The 24933-nt window shown below is 39.6% G+C and overlaps 1 protein-coding gene across 1 annotated transcript in view; it reads left to right on the plus strand.

The window, feature by feature from the left end:
- The window catches only part of TGFB3 (transforming growth factor beta 3), a 29263-nt gene extending 7991 nt beyond the window's left edge, over positions 1-21272 (plus strand). Inside the window, 6 exon segments of the mRNA XM_083349096.1 lie at positions 1454-1617; positions 9094-9223; positions 12170-12277; positions 13101-13272; positions 16976-17129; positions 20373-21272. Of these exon segments, the coding sequence (XP_083205222.1) occupies positions 1454-1617; positions 9094-9223; positions 12170-12277; positions 13101-13272; positions 16976-17129; positions 20373-20531 (887 nt within the window). The 3' untranslated portion in view covers positions 20532-21272.
- Positions 21273-24933: the final 3661 nt, after the last annotated feature.

Below are 24933 nucleotides of genomic sequence, written 5' to 3' on the forward strand. Positions count from 1 at the left end.
ATCTCCAGTCTACAACACAGTCCTTTTAACAGTTCCAAGAAGGCTCTACACCCATTTGGACTACTCAGGTGACCCTGGAGACACAGATAAGCCTCCAGGTGTCATCAACGACTCTCTAAAAAATGCAAATGACCAGCTGTCTGCAGGATTTCCATTCCCCATCATCCAGTCAGAGCTGAAGAAGTTTCTTGGATGAGAAGCGAAATGTCTTCAAAGAAAAACAAGAAAGTCCACTTATCTCATGAAAAACCATCTTTGGGACAAAGATTAATGAAACTTATTTCAATCTAAACATGACCTATGAATTGGCATTCAATCTATTCCAGTGGTCTTGATGAATTATTTCTACTGGGAGTTGATTTTCTTGGATTTTTCAGGAGCTTTTGATAACATAGATCAAGAGGAGATAACCTCAGAGTCCCCTCTGATCATGTCACTAATTTTGAGCTTCCTACCATTTTTGAGGTGAGGGACATACAAGAATTGCAATAGAGAACAAACTATGTGCAATGTAGGGTTTTTAAAAGTGTGTTAATGCATCTATGACTAGTCATGGAAAAAGGGGATGTGTCAAATATTACATGTCATGTGTTGTCCAAGGGCTTCCTCAAGATTGCACCAACAAAATTTGATGGCAAAACTACTGAATAAGGGGCTTTTGATTCTCTGCTGGGTTTTGATATTTGTTTGTTTGTTTGTTTAATTGACTTGTGAATCTTTAAGAGATTGAACCCAGCTATTTTAATTGTAAAAACAATCACCAAATGACTGATTTCCTGGTAGGTTTAGGTGAGAACCGGTTTGAAAACAATGCGTGTTTAAAATAATTTTTTGGATTTTGATAGGCCAGTTTTTGCTGATTTATCCTTTACAGTGACTTTAAACATTTGTTCTTTATTCAGTTTAAGATTGTTCCTTGTCCTGAATATATAGGACCAAATTATTAATAAGCTTAGAGGATGAATCATTCAAAGATGGATATTTGAAGGTAACCAACATTGATTCATACTAGGCCAATGTTTCTTTTGCTCTTAATTGATTCATACTAGGCCAATGTTTCTTTTGCTCTTAATTGTTTTAATCTGTCTAAGGAACAGCATCTGGGCAGAAAGTACTTCCAAGGAGTAAAGTAATACATTTTATTGAGTCATTTTAATTTAGCATTTTTTAATTGAACAATTAAACAATCTTCAGGTGAACTACTATGTACGTACCACATTCATTTCGGAAGAGATGGGGGATTTTTTTTTCAACTTATGCACATCATTTCAATTTAGCCAGGGGTAAACTCTGCCTCAATTCTTGTACCTACTGGTAGATATAGTCATCTCAAACTGTGAGAGGTGGGGAGTATATAAATTTAATAAATAAATAAATGAAATGCTTTCAATCCTGGCTGGATTATAATTTCCCTCCTCAATGCCATTCCAACTCATTTGTCATTTTCTCTTAGATGAACTGCCGCTGTGCCCCAAAGGAGTAACTTCCAACATGTTCCGCTTCAACGTGTCTTCAGCAGAGACAAACATCACCAGCCTCTTCCGGGCAGAGTTTCGGGTCCTTCGCTTGCCAAACCTCAGCTCCAAACGTTCGGAGCAGCGTATTGAACTCTTTCAGGTAATCCCACTTCCTAGCAGGGCCTCCAGGGTACCTCAAGATAGGAGCTCCTGTTTCTAGTGGACATTTTTGCTTTCTTTCCAATTTCCCCATTTCCCCCTCCCCCACGCCCTGGTCCATGAATATAGGTACTCGACTTAATCCTCGACTTAAACAGTTCGCTTAGTGAGAGATGGCACCGATAAAAGTGACTTATCACCATTTTTCACACTTATGACCGTTGCAGCATCCTAAGGGTCATGTGATTTACGTTTGGATACTTGACAACTGATTCACATTTTTGTCAGTTGCAGTGTCCCAGGGTCATGTGATCCCCTTTTGCAACCTTCTCACGAGCAAAGTCAATGGGGAAACCTGATTCACTTAACAACCGTGTTACTAATTTAACAACTGTAGTGATTCACTTAGCAAATGTGGCAAGAAAAATTGTAAAATGGGTCAAAATTCACTTAACAAATTTCTCACTTAGCAACATAAATTTTGGGCTCCATTGTGGTGGTAAGTTGAGGACTGTCTGTATTAACCTTTCCTCCCTGGTGTCTAATCCATTAAAGAAAAGCTTTGTTTTTCAGTAGAGTTTCCCCCCCTCCCGCCCTACGGAAGGCAGGGATGTGATGAAAGGAGAATGAGCAAGGCTATGGTTGTCTTAGCATTTGGAAATCCATCTCATCATTTTATAGACAAGCCATGTTATGGGCTTGGATTCTATGCCAAATAAATCAATAACCATGTTATCTATTACCCAGCAGTGCAAACCTAGAGAGTGACTTCTCTTGTATTTTGTTACATCTTCCTACATTCATCTTGAAAATGCCTGGACGGCCATTTTGAAACATCATACACGTATGCAGCCTTCTCAATCTTAGCCCAAACCAGCTGATGTCAGGGTTTTTTTTGAACTGAGAATGAATGTGGGTTTTCTACCTTCCCCTGGAAACCAGGCTATTTTCACTTACTTAGTACTTTGGCTCATACTAAGTTAATGATGCAAAGCAAAGGGGTCACTCCAGCAACTATTGGCCACTTTGGACTGGTGTCCCCCTCCCCTTGGTTTTTCACTGTACAGCGTGTCAGCCGGCTGCCAATATACTGCGCAGGGATTCCTCACGGTTCAGCAAGCCAACACAGCTGCTAACTGCTTCTGCCAGGAGGTGGAAATGCTTCAAATCCCAGCACCCCTCCCCCCACCTGTTGGTAGCAGCCCCCATGATGATCCCATGCACAACTATCTAGTGTGGATGCCAATGCACTATGTGGGGGAATCTCATGGATAGTCCTATGATATGTCGATGGATAACTGGCTGGTGTGAAAGAGTTCTGCCCTTCCAAGGCAATGCCCCCTTGCAGGTTTTGTGGACAGTTTGCATTGTGTATCTGGAAAGCAAGAATATTATTGGGTGGGGAGATACATGGCCTAGGGGTTTCTGGTAAATCAGGAGAGGGGAGCTCCTTCTTCCCTTCTGAAAATTTCCCTTCTCCCAAGATCAAGTTCTAAACAAAGCTAAACCTATCACTCTACTTGTCTGCCACAATTTGCCTCCCCTACTTCACATAAGGAACAGCAACCAGTGCCAACTAACCAACCCTAACATTCACAGCAAAGACTGTGGTGCCTTTAATAGATACCTTGTAGGCACTAATAACATAGTGCGCTTTCCTTGAATATTCCAAGGGCTTTGTTTGTGTGTGTGTGTGTGAGAGAGAGTAATACGTTAGAATAGGGTCATAGAAAATGTGGGAGCAGAAAGGATAAAGCTGAGGAACCCTAGAATGAAAAAACAAACAAACTATACAGCATAATTATGGGCTCAAGGAAGGTTTAACACGAACCTAAGTGCTGGTAACCTAAAATAATTTACTTTTTATTGTAATGTTATAAATCTTGATCTTGTGTAATCTTGTATAATTTTAATGTAGATTTCAGTGGAATGTATGATTAAAAATTATTAACATTCTATTATTTTAAAAGTTTAAAATAGTGGAAAAACCCTAAAATAAAAATTCTATCGGTATTACCATTTAGTACAGTATGTCAGGGTTACAAATATAAAGTTGAGTATTATATAAGACTAAAACAAGAATCACTGCAATTCACATCAAAGTATTAGTTATAGTACAGCTTCAGTTTTGAACTAATTACTTAAAATTAAGTTCTCCATTGTATTGTGAGTTAATGTATGTGTACATAGAATGTATATTTCTCTTCAGATTATGACCACTTATCCAGTGACTGTTCAAACTTGCAACAGCACTAAAGGAGAAGGATTTATAATGGGTCCTTGGAATTCTGTCCATTGCAGTGAGTTAGTTATGTGATCTCAATTTCTGACATTCTCTGCTGGCTCCCCATAAGCACTCAATGGGAAAACTGGCAAGAAGTTGAAAGACACATTCAAGTGGGATCCTTGCTTCTTGGCCCTTGCTTAAGAGAGCAGTTGAGATTTATATGTTAATAAAAAGAGATAAGATAAGGCAAATTTATCAAAAATTAATGTTAAAATACCTAAAAACCCAAGAAAGTCCGGTTAACTTTTGAAAAGTACCTTTGGGACAATTGGATTAGATATTAAAAATATTTAATGGCATTTTAAAAAGTGCCTAGAAATTGTTCATCTGACAATGCTGCCTATGGCAAAATAATTGGAAGGAGGAAGCATATTAATTTCCTACAAGGGAATTCCAGTGGGGTGGGGGAGGGGATATAATCAATATAGTGGCATTCAACACAATTGCAGCTACCATCTTGCCTCTTATTTTTTTGAGCTACCGGTTAGAACACTGCCATTTTCTTTTATTATCATATAAACAAATTGTTCTTTGAAGTAAAAACAACAATAACTAACATTTAAAGGAGAAGGACAGGCCAAGGGTGTGATCTAACTAATCTGATCTGGTTTGTAGAAAACAGTTGATTCTTTTTTTCTTTGAAATCAAGAGAGTTTGTCTTTCCTCATTTTGTGCAAATGACTCTAGAACTTTGCACTGCTGGCCTGAGAATGGAGGATTTGCTCTTGGTGTTGTAACTTTAGACAGTGGTGGGATTCAAATATGTGAAGAACCGGTTCTCCATGTGGATGCCACTTCCACAAGTCCAGTTTGGGCCTGGGCAACAAAAAATTAGCTACCGGTTCTGCCGAACTGGTGCGAACTGGCTGAATCCCACCACTGACTTTAGACCAAACCGAGGGAATAGCAGTGAATCTTCTGTGGGGAGAAGCCCATAGGCAGATCCCTCTGTGAATAAGAAACATATAGAGCAGGTGTTGGATAAAAGAAGCAGACTGGCAGGGATGGTTATTGGGTGAAGAAGACTCCTTTCATTGCATGGTCAAACACCAGTCCGTCTTTCCCTTGCAAACTGAAGACAGACTTGGTTTTCAGCCTGTTGAGCCACCAGCTTCTCTGTGGCCATCCCAGGAACATAGTGGGCAGGGGACAGACAGGACACGCAGCAGCAAGGTTGCAGTGGTCAGCATTTGAGCCATGACCTTGTCTATCCCCTGATCATGTTAACTGATTGTCCTCTAGTTGGATAACTCCCCTGCTCTAGATCTTTTAGTGATTATAATCCGGCAACATAAAATAAATACTTTGCATAAGGGCACCTCGAAATCTCTCCATTTAAATCAAGGAAATCCATTTGATTAAGTATTTGATTCAGTTTCAGCAATCCTGATTCCTATTTGAATGATTACCTGCCATCAAGTTGTTGTTGACTCTTAGCGAACACATAATAGATTTTATCCATGATGATCTGTCCCTAACCTGGTCCTTCGAGTCTTCCAATAACACACTCATTGCCATTGTAACTGAGTCTATCCATTTTGCTGCTGGTCTTCTTCTTCTCTTTCCTTCCACCTTTCCCAGCATTACAGCCTTTTCCAAAGAGCTGGATCTTTATATAATGTGGCAGAATAGGATACTTTAAATCTAGCCATTTATCCTTGAGTGAGAATCTGGGTTGATTTGTTGGTTATCTATTTGTTTGCTTTCATGGCAATCCATGGTATTCTCAGAAGTCTTTGCTACCACTACAGTCCAATAGCATAAATATTCTTCTTATCCTGTTTCTTCAAAGTCCAACTTTCTCTTCCACAGAGCGTCATAGGCACATGGATTGGGTTATTCTGCTTTTGGTAGGTATAGAAACATCATGACATTTCAATATCTTTTCCAAGACTGGTGTAACTGCTCTAATAAATACTAGCCTGCAGTGTATTTCTTGACTCCTTGTTTCTAATGTTTGATCCTGAAATACAGACGCTATCCACTAGTTCGATATCTGCCTTGTAGAATATGCCTATATATCTGGGAGAAAGGCCAACTGAATAAAGGGTTCCCCCCACCCCCCCCGAAAGATTCCCTCTTATGACTTAAAATGTCTTAAATGTCATTCAGGAAATTTTGAAGATCTGGTTGTTTTCTCAAGTCTGGGGACAAGATTTTTTAATTTTAATTTTAATTTATTAATATTTCTATACCGCCCTTCTCCCTGAGGACTCAGGGCGGTGTACAGGATTGTGGAGTCCCCTTTGGGGCTTTGTTTTGTTTTGTTTCTGTATCTTTTTCTTCTCTTGTTTGGTATTTGCTTCTTTGGTGAATTGATTTTTAGTTGTTTGTCTCTTAGAGTTACTTAGGATTTGGGCAGCCCTCTAAACAACCAAATAAATATAAACAAATAGACATACTCCTAAGTAGAAGTGAAAGACCACACTGTTAGTCACTTACATTATCTTAGTTCTCCACTGTTGTAATCCAGATTGAGAAGTGAGAAAATATCGAATGGAATTGCTGTATCAGAAATCATTTCTGAGCACTGTGCTTATTCACAGCACCTTTATTGAATGGAAGATGATGTTGTTGTTGATAATAATAATAATAATAATAATAATAATAATAATAATAATAATAATAACAATAATAACAACAATAACAATAACAATAAGAAGAAGTTGGAAGGGACCTTGGAGGTCATCTAGTCCAACCCCCTGCTCAGGCAGGAAACCCTATACCATTTCAGACAAATGGTTGTCCTACAAGCAGCAGCATGACAAAGTAGCAACAATGGTGCATTGGAAGATCTGCAAAAAATATCATTTGCCTGTAAGCAAGAACTGGTGGGATCATAAAATAGAGAAAGTCATAGAAAATGATAAAATTAAACTGCTCTGGGACTTCAGAATTCAAACAGACAAGCACCTGCAACATAACACCCCGGACTTAACAATTGTCGATAAGAAAGACAAAAAAGTCTGGATAGTAGATGTGGCAGTGCCTGGAAACAGCAGAATAGACGAAAAAGAACTGGAGAAGATAACAAAATACAAAGACCTACAAATAGAAATAGAAAGACTGTGGCAAAGGCAAGCAAGGGTAGTAACAATAGTAATAGGCGCCTTGGGTGCAAACCAAAAAAACTGGAGCACCACTTGAACACCATTGGCATTGACAAATTCGCTATTAGTCAATTGCAAAAGGTGGCCTTACTAGGAACTGCTTCCATCCTGCAACGATATCTGTAATACCATCAAACATCCACATCTGCCTATCCCAGGTCCTTGGTAAGGACTCAATAGGTAGACAAAAATGCCAAATCTAGTCTGAACATCTGGCTGATTGTGCGATTAATAATAATAATAATAAAAACAACAGCAACAACAACAACAACAACAACCTGGCCATTGAAACTGCACGATTATGGATGAAACAGTGTAACAGTGTAACAGTGATACCCACAGTGTAACAGTGATACCCATTGATACCCAGCTTCCTGCAATAACTCCAGCAAAGCTACAAAAAACTGCGCTACTTGGAACATCTTACATTTTAAGAAGATACGTGGTTGATACCTAGGATGCTGGCAGCAACCCGTGTCAACCATTAGTGCCAGTAAATTTGAGTGTTCTGTTGACTGAGTTCCATGTTTTATGAATAAAAGTTTTATAATAATAGTAATAGTAATAGTAATAATAATAATAATAAAGTTGGAAGGGACCTTGGAGGTCATCTAGTCCAACCCCCTGCTCAGGCAGGAAACCCTATACCATTTCAGACAAATGGCTGCCCAGTCTCTTCTTTAAAACTTCCAGTGTTGGAGCATTCACCACTTCTGGTTCCACTTGTTAATCATTCTAACTGTCAGGAAGTTTCTCCTTAGTTCTAGGTTGCTTCTCTCCTTGATTAGTTTCCATCCGTTGCTTCTTGTCCAGCCTTCAGGCACTTTGGAGAATAACTTGACTCCCTCTTCTTTGTGGCAACCCCTGAGATATTGGAACACTGCTATCATGTCACCCTTCACCCTTCTCTTCATTAAACTACACATACCCAATTCCAGCAACCGTTCCTTATATGTTTTAGCCTCCAGTCCTCTAATCATCTTTGTTGCTCTTCTCTGTACTCTTTCTAGAATCTCAACATCTTTTTTACATCATGGTGACCTTAACTGGATGCAGTATTCCAAGTATGCCCTTACCAAAGCATTGTAAAGTGGTATTAATACTTCACGTGATCTTGATTCTGTCCCTCTGTTAATGCAGCCTAGCACTGTGTTGGCTTTTTTGGTAGCTGCAGCACACTGCTGTCTCATATTTAAGTGATTGTCCACTAGGACTCCGAGACCCCTCTCACAGTTACTACTATTGAGCAAGCTATCACCTATACTATACCTGTACATTTGGTTTTTCTTGCCTAAATGTAGAACCTTACTTTTTTCACCATTGAATTTCATTTTGTTAGATAGCGCCCAGTGTTCGAGTCTGTCCAGATCCTCCTGTATCTTAAGCCTATCTTCTGGAGTATTGGCTATTCCTGCCAGCTTGGTGTCGTCTGCAAATTTGATGAGTTCCCCATCTATCCCCTTGTCCAAATCATTGATGAAGATGTTGAAGAGCACTGGGCCCAGAACTGAGCCCTTGGTGATATGGATTTGAAAGCTAGATGCCCTACTAATAATTTTGGAAAGTATTAATCCTTTGAACCATAGCTTTTGTCTATGCTTTCTTTCAGTTCATGGCCAGTGCTTACACACTTCTAGGAAGATATAAAGCAATTTAAGTCTCTAGGCTACTATTGTTCTAAGAATTCATAGTTATAGTAGTATATGAGAAGCTAAGCCCTTCATGTTGAAGCATAAGTATCTTTCACAGTCAGGAGAATTGGGAAATGGTTCTGATAAGTAGTTTTCTAGTGAAACCATGGGCCCAATCATTGGACTTAACTCTTAATTTCAGTCTGTAACTTCATCCCCTATGTCAGTTTTTATGTGCATGCTTTCCTGTCATACTCAATTCTTCCTTTGGGACACAAGGCTTGAAATTCTTCGGATAAATCACATTAGACATTTTATATATTACAGAAAACCAGAAAAAAAATACAATAACTCAACCATTCTTACCCAGAATTGTTGATCTTCTCAGGGGAAATCCAGTAACTGTCCTTTGTGAACTAAACAATGCCTTATGCCATCTGCTTCTGTAGATCCTGAAACCTGATGAGCATATTGCAAAGCAGCGGTACCTAAGTGGCCGAAATGTACTGACACGGGGCTCTCCTGAATGGCTGTCTTTTGATGTCACAGAGACTGTCCGTGAATGGCTTTTGCATAGAGGTAAGTGGCACGTAAAGTAAGTAAGTTTCCTCTATGTCAGGGGTGTCAAACTCAATTTCATTGAGGGCCGCATCAGCATTGCAGTTGCCCTCAAGGGGCCGGGTGGGCATGGCATACTGGGTGGGCGTGGCCTGCTCTACATCGTTCGCATCAAGGGTGCCTATGGGAGCCTGGGCAGCAGTGGGACAGATCTGAGGGTCTCTGGCAGGAGAAGGGTCTCTGGGCCAGGGCCAAAGCAGTGGGGGCCGTTCCCTCGCTGTTTCCAGGATGGCTTCGCGGGCCACATGAAACCACTTCGCGGGCCGGATCCAGCAACCGGGCCTTGTGTTTGACATGTCTGCTCTATGTTATCAAGTTGCATGTGCCTGCTTAGAGACATATAGGAAACCAGCCTTTCTCCACTTAATAGGATCCATAGGTATTGGACAGCAATTTCTATCATGGCCAATAAGAGTTAAGTCCAATACACTGGGAAAATCTGGATTGGAGAAGTCTGGTATGAATTGATTCTGGTATTGTTTTTATATGGAGTTTTTTTTTCTTATATGCTTAGTAATGAGAAACACATCATACCATGATTTACAAATTAGTTTCTTGGTTGCTGAGGTTCACAGGAACATTAGCATCTGGGCAGACGCCAAAACTGAGATACAGGTGAATGATTTTAGCAGGATAGTGATCATGTGCCTGACTTGTTGGTATGCCCAAATTCAGGAGATCTTTTCTCCTACGTCCTAGTGGTGGTAACACTGAGAGATACAAATTGACAAAGTCCTACCCTGGAACCTTATAGCTTAATGCAACACAGCAGTTGCTACAGAGATTAGCACTCAGCAAAGAATAATAGAACAAAACATAGGCTGTGAGATTCAGCAGCTGCAGCTAGCTTGAAAAACTAGACAGGTGCTAAAATTCAGGCTTGAGCCTCAGACTACGCTTTTGGCCACAGACAGCAATCTCGGCCTACAAGAGATATGCTTGTTACTCTCATGTTTCCTATCTCCAATAATTCTGCCAAGAATGTTCAGATTTCATGACAGTTAAATGCAAAGCAGTGTCCACATATTATATGTAAACTTAGAATATTCATTTCCCATATACATCCTAATTGTAGTACAGAAGGTCTTTTCTTGCTGGATTTTGGGTTTAGTGGTTTAGACTTCCAACAGGAAAGTTGCTTAATTGTTTCATTTATAGAATGTGGTTGGGAAAAGGTACAATATTGAATAAAAATACAACAGCCACCTCTCTATTTATTTGGAAGAAAGATTTACTGATTTCTGTGGTATTGCTCCTTCCAAACAATTAAGCCTTAATTGTCAAACATGTCAAACACAAGGCCCGGGGGCCGGATCCGGCCCGCGAAGTGGTTTCATGTGGCCCACGAAGCCATCTTGGAAACAGTGAGGGAACGGTCCCCACTGCCTTGGCCCTGGCCCAGAGACTCTCCTTCTGCCAGAGACCCTCAGATCTGTCCCACTCCTGCCCAGGCCCCCCATAGGCACCCTTGATGCGAACGATGTAGAGCTGGCCATGCCCACCCAGTAGGCCATATGCACTCTAGCTACGCCCACCCAGTAGGCCATGCCCACCCTGGCCATGCCCACCCGGCCCCCTGAGGGCAACCACAATGCTGATGCGGCCCTCAATGAAATTGAGTTTGACACCCCTGAATTAAGGAATGGAAATCTTGAAATTGGGTGTCACAGATCTCTAGATGTTTTATTCACATCATTCAGGCAAATCTTTTTTTTTAACCAATAGCCCTATAATAAAATAATGAGGACTTGCTAATTTCTTTGAGGGACTGAAAACTATCTTACACTTAAGGTTCAAACTATTATGGCAAAACCCATTAAGATTCCTGTCAAAAGTTGATAGGTCAGTCCAGCCTATCCACTGGTCATCCCTTGTCTGCTCCCAAACTTCACCATAATTTATTTATTTATTTATTTATTTTTGGGACTTATATGCCGCCCTATCTCCCAAAGGACTCAGGGCGGCTAACAACAATAAAAATACAATAATACAAAAGTTAAAAAAAAGAATTAAACTAGCAGCCCCAATAATAAGTTAAAAACATTTTAAAAATCCCTGTCAGTCGAGGTCAGCCTGATGGAAAAGGAATGTTTTAAGGCCGTGGCGAAAGGACCGGAGTTCCGGGGCCATCCAGAGCTCAAGGGGGAGTTTGTTCCACAGGGCTGGTGCTCCCACAGAGAAGGCCCTCCCCTTGGGGGTCGCCAGCCGACATTGTCTAGCCGACGGCACCCTAAGGAGGTCCTCCCTGTGTGAGCGCACTGGGCGATGGGAAGTCGTTCCCGGCAGTAGACAGTCCTGCAAATATCCCGGGCCTAGGCCATGTAGGGCTTTAAAGGTAAGTACCAACACCTTAAATCTCACCCGGAGGGCAACCGGTAACCAATGCAGCTCACACAGGAGGGGTGTAATATGGGAGTATCAGGATGCTCCCATCACTACCTGCGCGGCCGCATTCTGCACCAGCTGGAGCCTCCAGGTGGTCTTCAAGGGCAGCCCCATGTAGACAGCATTGCAGTAAACTATACGGGAGGTAACGAGTGCGTAAGTGACCGTACGTAGGGCATCTCGGTCCAGATAGGGGCGCAACTGGTGCACCAGGCGAACCTGGGCAAATGCCCCCCTGGCCACAATTTGTTTTTGTTGAAGGTTGAGATAATTTCAAATTAGCAATCCAGAACAGGACAGAAAATTCAATATGGAGCTACTACTGGTCAGAATCTGGTATGATTTGCATATATATAATTCAGTCTCTCCTTCCAGTCTTTTGTAATCTGGAGGGAACAGGAGTTCAGGACCTCCAATCTTAACAAATTTAATTAATGGGGGGAAAAGGAAATTGCTGAATCATTATTTGCTTTCAAGAAGATTGATTGGTAAGGGTGTTTTTTTTAATTCATTTTCTTACAGAATCTAATCTGGGACTGGAGATTAGTGTCCATTGCCCATGTAACACTTTTCAATCCAATGGTGACATTCTGGAGAATCTGCATGAGGTGCTGGAGATCAAATTCAAAGGTGACAGAAATGAAACCAGAGGGGAAAGTAAAATAACTCACCTAAATTTACATAACAATGTGTGTGTATGTGCTTCTCTATGAGCAATTGTCAGATATTTGTTTATTTACATTAGAAATAGATGGATGATTGATAGATAGATAGATAGATAGATAGATAGATAGATAGATAGATAGTGATAGTCATCCTTACAGATGACCTTAAGAGCAATCCTCTTTTCAAGATCTCTAAACTTTGTGTTTGAAATTGATATCTCTTAATAGAATTCTCAGTGTTTTCACAAAACACCTATGATGGCTGAACTGGCATAAAACTGCTAAGTACCTGTGTTACTGAGTTAAATATACAATTTGGTAAATCTGTTTACATCCATCCCTTCAAAAACTCATCTCTGCTGTGCTGTGCTGTGGGCACAGAGATTAGCAATGGTTTGTAGTACCATAAGGAGCCAACAATTTGTAATCTCAGTATTGGCAAGTGTTTGGCTTTGGGCCTTGCCCTGTGAATAGTATTGATGAATTTTGTATCTCAGACATTTTTTTATGTTGTTCAGTTCCAGTTATCAGATGTCATCCATCATTAAGTAATGTATCTCTTTTGCCTATTCAGAACTGACTGCAATATCAAGGGATAGATTAAAATGATCTCCATCATCAGTCTGCAAATTATAAAACAAATGGCCTTCAGGATTTTCTGTCAGATTTATTTAATCTGGTAAAGCCACAGTCCTTACAAAAGATAGTTTTATGGATTCCAAGGTTTCCTAATGCAGTTCTGAAGCAACTATGAGATTTGATGTCTCCCTTTTGCCCACATTTCTCAGGGATAGATGGTGAAGATAGCCATGGCCGTGGGGACTTGGGGAGTCTGAAGAAGCAAAAAGATCTGCAAAACCCCCACCTGATATTGATGATGCTGCCGCCACATCGTCTTGGGAGTTCAGCTGTGAGAAGCCAGAGAAAGAAACGAGCACTGGACACCAATTATTGTTTTCGGTAAGCTAAGATTCCTGAACCTACCTCCCCCTAGAGATTAATCATCTTTCTGGCAAAAAATGGTCTTGAAAGCAACATAGGGATGACTTTGGATAATTTTGAAGTTTAAAGTTAAGTGTAATTGAGTAACTACACTGGTTAAGTACTGTCTCTGAGAACTATAATTCCTTATCAGCTATAAATCTTTGCAATCTATTAATCCTCACTTTAAATGTGAAATTAGTATCAGACACCTATTCTCTGGCTGAGAGAAGGGAAATTGAGTAGGAAGAGTCGGGTCATCCCTTTAGTAAAAAAGAAGGCAAATTCTCTCTTTCTTTTGCATGTTTATTTGATTCACTGTAGTGGAAAACAAAACAATTAAAAACAATATCTAACACACACACACACACACACACACACACACACACACACACACACCTACCATTAGGGTCCAGCCTCACCTTATCCCAATGCCTGGAGGAAAAGCCATCTTTTTAAGATCTTCTGGAAGGTCAAACAGGTGGGGCCTGGGAGATCTCAGGGAAAGGGTGTTCTACCAGGTGGGATACTCTATTGAGAAGGCACGCTTCCTGGGTCCTGTTAGATGACAACATTTGAGAGAAAGGACCTATAAAATGCCCACCCTATCCAGCCTGGTGCAGCAGGTAAATATCCTTGGAGAGAGGCGGTCTTGCAGATAACCTGGCCTCATGCCATATAAGGCTTTAGAGGTGACAATCACCTTGAAATTTACCCAGAAAGAAACTGGAAGCTAGAACAACTTGCACAACAGTGGTCTAATATGGGCAAAGTGAGTGGTGCCTCAAACACCACTGCATTCTGAACCAGTTGCAATATCCAGTTTTCAAGGAAACCCTATGTAGAGTGCTCTATAGTAATCAAGCTGGGGACTAACCAAGGCATGAGTGACTACAAGTAACGTCAAGGAATGGGATCAAGATCAATCTATACAAAAGCTCCCCAACCCCACGTATGGCTGTCACCTTCCTCAAGCAGGAGTTGAAGGTCCAGGAGGCCATCCCAAATTGCACATCTGCTCTATTTGGGGGAGTGCTAGCCCATCAAGAGTTGAAGATGACATCCTTCCAGAACCAGAGGAAGCAAAAACTCCCAAGCTACTCCATCTTGGTATAAAAATGAGGCAGGTGTCATCAGCACTTGGAAAAGTATATTTCTTTGTAGCCCAAACCTGATATGCACTGTCTGGATTACAACCATACTAATATACTAGGGATGCGGTAGCTCAGTGGGTTAGGACGCTGAGCTTTTCAATCAGAAGGTCGGCAGTTTGGCAGTTCGAATCCCGAGTGCCGCGTAACAGAGAGCGCCTGTTACTCGTCCCAGCTTCTGCCAACCTAGCAGTTTGAAAGCACGTAAAAATGCAAGTAGAAAAATAGGGACCACTACGGTGGGAAGGTAACAGCGTTCCGTGCGCCTTTGGCGTCTAGTCATGCCGGCCACATGACCACGGAGACGTCCTCGGACGAGCACTGGCTCTTCGGCTTTGAAACAGAGCTGAGCACTGGCCCCTAGAGTTGGAAACGACTAGCACGCATGTGCGGGGGAACCTTTACCTTTACCTTTTAACATACTAGGAGGTGCAAGAAACCAGGAATTGTGGAGACTTTGATAGAAAGGAGATAAATATTCTTTTAAATGATGCCTTCCCAGTGATATCAGGAACCAAATAGGTTCGGTAAGATTCAGAATAAGCTGAACTTTTTGTGTGAGTTCTTTCACATAATTGGTGGGCTATATTTAGCTTGATAGATGCAGGCCTGCTTTATTGAAGTCTCAGGATTGTTGTTAGAGCAGGTGTCCAAAGCATGGAGTCAGGGAAACAGACGAGCTGCGTGGATTAAAGGATTATCTATAGACTCAACCCTTTTCATCCTCTGCTTCTTCCCAAACTGCCTTTTAGAATGTAATATGAAGAGGTGTAACACAAGTGGAGCTGAGAAACTTTTTTCATCCATTGTTCATAATTCCCTTACTCTGTTCAGCAGCATTCTGGGATCATGTATTTATTTGCTTATCATAGCACCATACACTATAAGAGTATCATAGTGGGTTAACAACAATACTAGCTTGGAAAACCTGCTATTCAGCTAAAAAAAGTAATATGCCCCTGAATCTTCTGTCACTTAGGTAGGGCAGCCCCAAGGTTTGTTTTCTCTACAAAGCTATAGCCAATCACTATGACTGCTTTGAAATATTTATAGCAGGTTCCCTGTTCCTCCCCCCCCCCCCCGATTAAAACAAACAGCCCTTTCTTTTGGGGCTGATTTTCATCCTCTTCTTCATCTCTGTCATTAATGAACTTTTGTAGCAGCAAAAACTGGAGAGGAAGAGGGCCTAGTATATTTGCTATTTTCTCCTTCTTGCAATTTTGCTCAATTAAAAAAAAAACTTCAAACCTTAACCAGGCACTGACACATTTTTTTCTGGGTTATCTTCTTGTGCATATAGGTATGTTCCATGATGGTGGTTGCCAAACTCTCTATTGTGAGTGAGCAATTGTATTAGGTTGTATAACTCAGTGTTAATGCAGGTGCCCACATTTCTTTAAAGCAAAAGACCAAAAACAGCAAAAACAAAACCAAAAATATATAATCTCCACTCACATATCTGCAGAATTAAACCCTTTTACAAATAGTCTCAAATAGAGTATGAGAAATGGGAGGCCCTGGATGTTTTATGAAAGGCCAGAAAGATGAGGACCACCTAGATATTGGAGAACATAGTGCTTCACAAGGCAGGTACAGTGACAGAAAATGTAGGCCTTTTCATAGAAGGAACTTAAAAGCATGCTCATCCTCTTGGATCTTGTGGCAGAAATAATTGGAGAGCCCTAGGCCAAGAAAGGCTTTATAGGTGATAACAAACCTTAATTTGCACCTGGTGATTTACTGGGAGCCAATACTACTTATGGAGCTATGTTATTACATGAGCGTACCGAGGTGGGACTCCAACTACCATCCTGTTGCACTCTAGAACAGTTGCAGCTTCTGAGTGGTCTTTAAGGGCATCTTCAGGAAGAGCACATTTCAGTAATCCAGAGAGTAGGTAACAAAGAATGAGTGACCGTCAGCAGGGTCTTCTGATCCAGGGATGGATTTGTGCAAAGGCTCTCTTGGCTACATCTGCTGTCTGGTCTTTGAGCAGGAGTTGAGAATTCACGATTAGGACCTCCAAATTACATTCATATTTTTTCTTTAAGATCTTTAAGATATTGGAAGAAGGCTGATTTGTTTATTATAGAAGAATGGATTTTGAAAGTTTTGAATCAGATAGAAATGGTAGAATTTGGAATATGTGAAGAATATTTGTAATGGAGATATATTATGATGCTTAAGGAGAGTTAAACACGACTGGATTTAAAGTGTAATTATAGTTAGTATATTTTAGATTAAGATTGTGAAAATAATACCCTGTATTCTGCTTTGGGAAGTCGGGGGGGGGGGGCTGGGGGAGGTAGGGGTATTGGGTGGGTTAGGGTATGGGTTAGGGGTGGGGTGGGATGGGGTTTATGTTCAAAAATGTACTTTAAAACTTTTTAATTAAAAAAAAGAATTCACGATTAGGACCTCCAAATTACATTCATATTTCTTCTAGGGAAGTGCTGCTCTTGAATTTAATACATTATTGACTTTGAATAAATGAGTTGAGTGCATTTAATAACAGCTTCCTTTTGTTCTAGGAATCTGGAGGAGAACTGCTGTGTACGTCGTCTCTACATTGATTTTCGTCAAGATCTGGGCTGGAAATGGGTGCATGAGCCGAAGGGGTACTTTGCTAACTTTTGCTCTGGGCCATGCCCTTACCTTCGTAGTGCAGATACCACACACAGCACGGTAATCAGTGTTTTAATATGGTCAAGGAAATTACAAGTTAGGCCATCTTCTCCCTATCCCTACAATCCCTCTCATGGATAGTTACGTTTTAGGAGTTTTTGTCATTTATTGAGGCTGCAGTCTTGCACCTAGTTTCCTAGGTTCTTATTAAACTCAGTACAACTTGAGTAAATATGTAGATAAAATTCTTGAAGCACATAGAAACCTCACCCCCTTTTTAAAAAAACTTTTTGAGTTTTTAAAAGTTAAACAAGAAGGTGGCATCCTGAAAAGGAAAACATTGGTGTTTTTATTTACAAGAGCAGTGCTGAATACTACCTAAGATCTACAAATCAGTTTTCCCCAGCCTTAATACTCTCAGGGTTTTGTGGACTACAACTCCCTGGACCATCAGCCATGGTTGAAGAATCATGAGACTTAAAGTTTAAGGTCAGAAAAGTACCTGTTTGAAGAAGACTACTACCATTCTCAGAAAATAAAAATGGGGCAGAAAGCGCTTTCCATGGAAGTCTGCTTAAGTGCCCAGAAACAAAAGCAAACAAAACCTGAGGCATTTCCCCTCTGCTATACCTCCCATCTTCATCTTCAGATGAATTGGTATTTTGGGGCTGGCTACCATGACTATTTTGTGAATAAAGAAGCCTTTTTCCCATGGCAATCATTTTGCAAAACAATCCACTACATGGTCTCAAAATTCTGAGCATGTCTCCACTCGACTTCCCAAATAAAAGATGCTGGAACATTTCGTATTGCTCACAGAATGATTTCCCCTTTTAAACTGTGAATGCTGGTTAAGCATGGGCAAATATATTTAGTCAAGAGACACTTTAAAATCCCTGGTTGCTGAAAGAGGCAGCCATTCTGCTATGTCTGACTTTTCCTTACAAGAAATAAAATAGTTGCTTTGACAGGGGAGTATTTTAGATTTGAAAATGGCATAAAGAATATAACATTCCTTCTCTCCAAATACTGCGGCCTTCCTCTCTCCAGTTCTAATTGGTGTCTGGTTTTTACTTTCTTCAAAAAAAAAAAAAGTGTGAAATCCTGGTTATGGCTTTTCCGAGACCGTGTAAAGGGAGACATTATTCAAAATGGAATTAAGATGTAGAATGAAGTTTGGGTCAAAGGAAACAGCATATAGAAACCTGAAATGTTTTGTGAGTTTTTAATTTGTTGTACACAAAGGAATGGAGTAAAAATAGCATTCCCTAACTCTCAAATCAATCTTATTCTGGAGGCACTAATAGGACACAGTCACTGCTCACTGAAGTTTATTTGCAAATACACCTGATGATCCTCCTCCCTCTCCCCATCCATGGTTAGTTTTCTGACAGCTCCGGTGTGGGGGGCCTAGTGTGATGATAATTGCATTGGAAGAACCTAGAGAAAGAACTCCTTAATAAACTCTTCATTCCCCCTCTGAAAAGGGGGGCTATGCTCCAGCTGAAAAGGAAATCAGGGAGAGATAGTTTGCAGCTAAATCACGAGGCACATGTTGTTTAAACCAAGTATCTGGTGATGACTGGTATAGGATTACATTTATAAATTTACTCCAAGAGGTTAACTCCATCTCCTACGGCATGGTATTTGTCTTTCCCCCCCTTGAAGTCAAATTTTAGTGCTGTGTGAAGTGGCTTTCTATTAAGAAGCATTATGCCCCAACATTTCTGATGAGCAAAAATTAGACCAAGCCCTGAGTTCTATACCTTGTTTGCTTTCTACCCATTTTCTGGGCCTTGGGCCAATAAAAATATTAGTTCTTTTCTATAAAATAAATGTAATAATGGTCCACTGAAAAGGACTACACCCCCCCCCAACAGTTATGTAGGTCAATAGTTAAACCATTGTGGTTGTTAATGCCTGTTGTATTTATATGGCAAAGTACTGTAATAATGATTACGGTAGCTTTGGCTGTAGAGAATTTCCATGACAGAAGACAATTACCAGCATGAATAGGAAACACCCAATGAAGCACTGTAGCAGTTGTTACATCAGAGTGTTGTCTATGCTGCAATTATTGTGAATGTAGAGGAACTGATTGAATATTTCTTAGCAGTGCAGGATTTTAAACAATAGTTATCTGTTTAGCATTTGGTTGTGCATATTTTAAAATCTGCATGCTAAGAAAACCATGATTCAGTTTAGAAATTATACTAAATCAGCTTTTTAACCTCATAAGCTATAATTGACAACGTTCACAGAAAATGATAAATTGTGTTGTTGTTAGTTGCGAAGTCGTGTCCGACCCATCGCGACCCTATGGACAACGTTCCTCCAGGCTTTCCTGTCCTCTACCATCTTCTGGAGTCCATTTAAGCTCACGCCTACTGCTTCAGTGACTCCATCCAGCCACCTCATTCTCTGTCGTCCCCTTCTTCTTCTTCTTGATAAATTGTAAAACATACAATTCTGTGTTTGGATTCATAAAAACACACAAAGAACCAAACATATAATGGCTTAGTAGTATATTGTGTCAGTGTCTTTTGTTAAATGGAATAGCTTTCTAAGGAGGCATGCTTCTTGTACATGGCAGTTCTAGTAGCAAACAGCAGTCTATCTCAGCCTAGAATATTTGGAACTTACAAACTGTATCTTCAGAATTATTTTCTGTATACAATATTTTGTTTGAGAGGAGAGGAATTGATAGTATAATTTCATAGGCCATGAAGAAGACTGATGGAAGGAGCAGACTTGCAGTATCTGGACATATTACACACCCTGACCTTGAAAAATAGATAAATACTACTAGTTTTCCTCGGTTGTCTTCTGATTTTCTCTATAGCAATATGTAGAATGGAGCAAAGCAAGTATCTCACTTGGACTTGTAGAGGACTGAAACAGTTGGGAGGTGAATGTTGATACTTGAGGAGGACTGGATTAAATCCAGTATGATTTGGAAATGCTGGCCAAAGTAAGTTGATTTTTTTCAGCTGGGTTTTTTTTTTTGAAACTCTTAGCAAGACTATAAGACGGTTACACCCAGTTTACTTATTTTTAAAGAGAGGAATATGCTAAAGAACTACATTTGCTAAGACAGAGGTTTGGGTGTTATACAACTTACTTAGCTGCTCCAGATGAAAAATCATTTGATCAATAGATTGTTCTATATATTTACCCAGTGGTTGAACAGAGGTAGCAGCTATAAATGTTGGATTTTTGAAATATGTTATCTGCCTAACATTAATTGTAGCAACTGGCAAGTGCTAGCTAAGATCCTCATATATTTTTTGCTTGTTTTTCCAGGTTCTTGGTTTATACACTACTCTGAATCCTGAAGCATCTGCTTCCCCCTGTTGTGTTCCCCAGGATCTGGATCCCCTGACTATCTTGTATTATGTTGGAAGGACCCCAAAAGTGGAACAGCTGTCTAACATGGTTGTGAAATCTTGCAAATGCAGCTGAAAAGGACCCAATGCAATTCACAGCTCAGAAACTGCAACCACTACCCTTGGTCCCAGAGTAAAACTCAAGCCTAAACCCATTTCTGCCTTCCCGACTTTATCACCTTGTTTCCTCGTGAAGGTTTTTTTCTCCATTTATGGATATTTGAGGAAATTGGACACATTACAAGCTAGATTTTTAACGGATAAAGATCACCAAATAAGGGATTTTTCCAAGGAGGAAATCATGAGCAAAGCTGGAGCACGCAGAACGTATAGGGAAACTAGACCTCTTTGCCCATCACTAATTGTTTCATCGAGCTCAACCTTTTTCGCAGGTGGACGATTGGTTTCCTTTTAACAGAACATATTTTATTAGCACCCATACCATAATGGAAGTAATTATTCTGCAGACGAGTGAGCACAGGAAATTTGTGGTCCAAATAGGAATCTTTCTCACAAACTCTTCTCCATTTTCTCTTTCCTCCTGGAAGACCTGCTGGAGGGCTTCTGCCAGAGAGATTGGCTTTGTCCTTCTATCCCAACCCTGTTCTTTGGTAATCTTGAGGCTGTTGTGGCGGTTGAGATCTTTATAAAAATCTGCCCATCTTGTACAAGGACTTAGCCTAGGCCACACCTGCCAAAATTTTATACAAAATGTTAATCTCAATATTGTAAAAAAAATAAATATTTTTCTTTTGGATATTAGAATTTTATGTTCAAGAAAGCTGTTTCCCTATGCAAAGAAAGAGATACGTCTACAGCTGTAGAAGAACCCACATAGGTCAGTTTACAGCACTTATTGCAGCAAGAAGCCACCCTTGATTAAAACTCCGTTTTCAGTGACTGAGAGTCATGAAGGAAATGGCAATGCTGAAATGAGATTTGCACAAGGCAATGGGACCATTTGGGTCAGTTGTTGTTCACCCTTCATTTGGTGGTGTTGGAGTAATGTTTTACTATTCCTAAATTGCTTTTAAAGATGTGTTAAACCTACAAGAAGTACTTATATTATTTTGAACTAGCCCCTTTTTAAAAACTGGAAAAAAAATCACTCCATTTGCCATTTATGTTCCTAAGGGACTAACTTGCGGACATGACTATTTTATTATTAGTTTTTCCAGAAAAGCAAGGAGATTGACCAATCTAGATAACCTTGAGAGACATGTAGCAGGGTGAAAGATTGGTTTCCGTTGTTATGAATAGATGTTACACAGTGAAAGGGCTCTCCTAAGGTCCTAAGAACTAAACACCCCACAATTTTAAAATAACATTGTTTCTGTTGCTTCAACAACGGTTTCAGATATATCCAAAAAGCACTATTTTTGTCAACCTGACTGCTGACACAGTCTCCCTATTGCTTACTTGTCAGTTTCACATATTTAGACAATGGGTTAATAATTTTTAAATAATTAACTACAAAGATAGTAGACAGAATGAATGAGGAAGCAGGCATAGGGTGGTAAGGAACTTCTTCTCCTTGCCCTATCACTGTGGCGCTGTTCTAATTCTCCTGTAGCACGGAGGGAGTCACCTCGTGCAGATCAGGACAATAACAAAGATGTTTTATCCCCTGCTTCCCACACCATCACCATTTTGGGGTTTTAATCACATTGGAAGGTTTTTGTTTGGATTGCTACTGAAAGAAAAGTGTTGGAAGACCTGAAGGACCAGGTTACAGACTAAGTCTTATAGAGAAAAATCTAGGTGGAATGCTAAGAGTCATACTTATTTGATGGCACATAATCAATCAATCAATCAATCAATCAATCAATGAAAGCGTAACAGATATTCCTCAAGATGAGGAAGAATACATTTGGCTTCCAAACCACACTGAGGCCCTTATGCAGGGAATCAGAAAACCACTGTTTCGGCACTCTTTTTTCTTTTTTGCTGCAAACAAGACAAGTGGGCTATTGGAGTTTGCCATTTCAGAATGTGATACTGAATTACATATTGCTCTCCTTTATTTCTGTTAAACCCTAGCTAGGCCTCTCTCTAGCACCACCTTATTACTGTTCATTTTCTATCATGCTGTTCTAATTGCTAATAAGAAACATTTTTATGAAACATGAAAAATTCCAGATACAGCAGCTGGGGTGGTATCAATCTATCATATCAACTTTTTGGATAAGAGCCTGTGGCAGGGAAACTCAAATTCAGATAAGAGGATACTTCCCACTTATTGCTTAACTTTTAGCCTTCTAATTTTTCTTTTAAGATCTCCTTGATATATAACAAGTTAAAAGTGAGGCAAGTAACTGTCCTGAGGACATACTTTACTGTGTTTTAACTTTTGTGGACAAGAGATATCTCTTGATTTCTGCAATAACCTATATAATTTTGAAGTGAAATATTTATAAATAAATCACAACACATAAATTTAATCATCTGTAATCTTTTTCTGCACTACCGTTGCTTCTGATGCTCCTTAAAAATAAATGCAGGTGGATGCATTTTTTTCAGCAATACATACTATTGTTTTTGAAAACCGCTAGATTTTGAGTTCCATATGCCATTTCTGCATTTTCAATGCCCAGGATTAATTTCATTTCCTTGCTTAAATATCAGCCTCTTACATAACAGTACATTCTAATATTAACTCTGCAGTCTTCAACAAAAGTTTTAGACTTAATTGTAGAACAACTTTTACAATAAAGAACAAGACATCTCATTTTATACCTTTCACTATTGCACTTCCTTTCTGCAACACAAAATGTTTCTGGTACAAAATATCTCTAAAACATATATTTAACAATTTTGACCAAAATTAAGAAAGAGGACAAACTGAAGAAAATTGTCGAAAGTCTCAAAGATTGCTACACCCTACACAAGATGCACTTTATTTTCTTTAATATGGCATCTTGTTCAATGAGCTCAAAGACAATGCAATAGTATCATAATTACTGAGGTGGAGAGATTCTACCTTCCATTTTAGAATGCATTTTATAGATAAGGCAGACTTATCTGCCAATTGATTCTGAACAGGTAAACATTTAGAACTGTTCTGATATTTAACTTCCATTTATTCCTGTGGATGAACAGGAATAGGACATCCCCCCAAAATATGAAACACTGAGATGATATTTGGCTGAAAGTACTACATATTCATAGAATTCTCTTAACATCATGAAAGTACAATCCTGGATCAGATGGCAAGGATCACAGAGTCACAGCTACTTTATTAAGCAAGGCATATCTGGAGGACTTAAGGATTTTTCCTGGGTGGCATTTACCAAGCTGGTCTTTATTTTCAGTTCTAGCAAGGATATATCAAGAAAATGACCTTCAGTCAGAGTACTTGAAAAAAACCCCGACCAAAGGCAATTTTTCATCTCAAATATCTTATTAGTATCTGTCTGTAAACCCCCTTTCCCCTTTCAGTGCAAAGGCTCCAAAACCCCCTTTCCCCTTTCAGTGCAAAGGCTCCAAATTCATACAACTTCTTGGGTCTTGTGAAATGTCAATGTAAGACACATATGTTCAGTATTACTGAAATAATTGGAGAGATTGGAATTCTGATTTTAAATTCCCTAATTAGTTTTTTCCTAGGTGTGAGAGTACCTGGAGCACAATGGGAATCATTTCATTTAGAAGCAAAACAGGAGAAAACAAAATGGTGTTTAGTAGCATTCAAAATCTGTTACTCTTAGCAGACATTTGCTATTTAACCAGCATTAAAGTTGAACTACTTCCCCTTATCTTGTCCACTAACATGACAAAAATCCACATGTATGGATAAAAAAACCAAACAGCAGCAGCTCCTTGACAAGATGGAGTAGCTGAGAAATGCAGAGCCACAAGTAAACCTCAGAAATGAAGCTAGAAGGCCATCTTGGTAAAAATAAAAATAAAAGCAAATAAAAAAGCAAATGGAGAAATTTTAGGCACAGAGTTCAAAAACCAAAAATCAAAAAAATTTCCCCCATAAAAAAGAAAAAAAAACCTGAAAACAGTCCTGCATGCATACATGATGTACCACTACGTATTTTCCATCACTGCCTCATTCATTGTAATTTTGTCACTCCTCCACTAACTCTGGCTACCTGCCATACACTAGTCCTGAAATACCCACCTAAAAATTATGACATGCATAGGACATACAAGAAGTAAAGCAAGCAAAATATCTGAATACAGAAAAAGATCAAATTGCAATGGTAGATTTGTCTGTTTGCTTTACAAGTCTTTCAAAAGTTGAATTGCTGATAAATAAATGAAAAGCATTTAGAGTGTTAAATGAAGCTATAACGATAAATGCTGAAGCACCTTTGTTCACCATCATCTAAAGTGACAATTTCTATGAAAGGGCTGAGTCTTGGAAACACAAGGTTTTTAGAATATCAACTTATGAAATGTAAATAAATGTGAGGAAAAACACAATAGAAGAAAAAAAAACTGGAATAAATTGTCAACTAATTGGAGAA

Source organism: Vipera ursinii (assembly GCF_947247035.1).
Source record: "Vipera ursinii genome assembly, chromosome: 1".
Taxonomy (NCBI): domain Eukaryota; kingdom Metazoa; phylum Chordata; class Lepidosauria; order Squamata; family Viperidae; genus Vipera; species Vipera ursinii.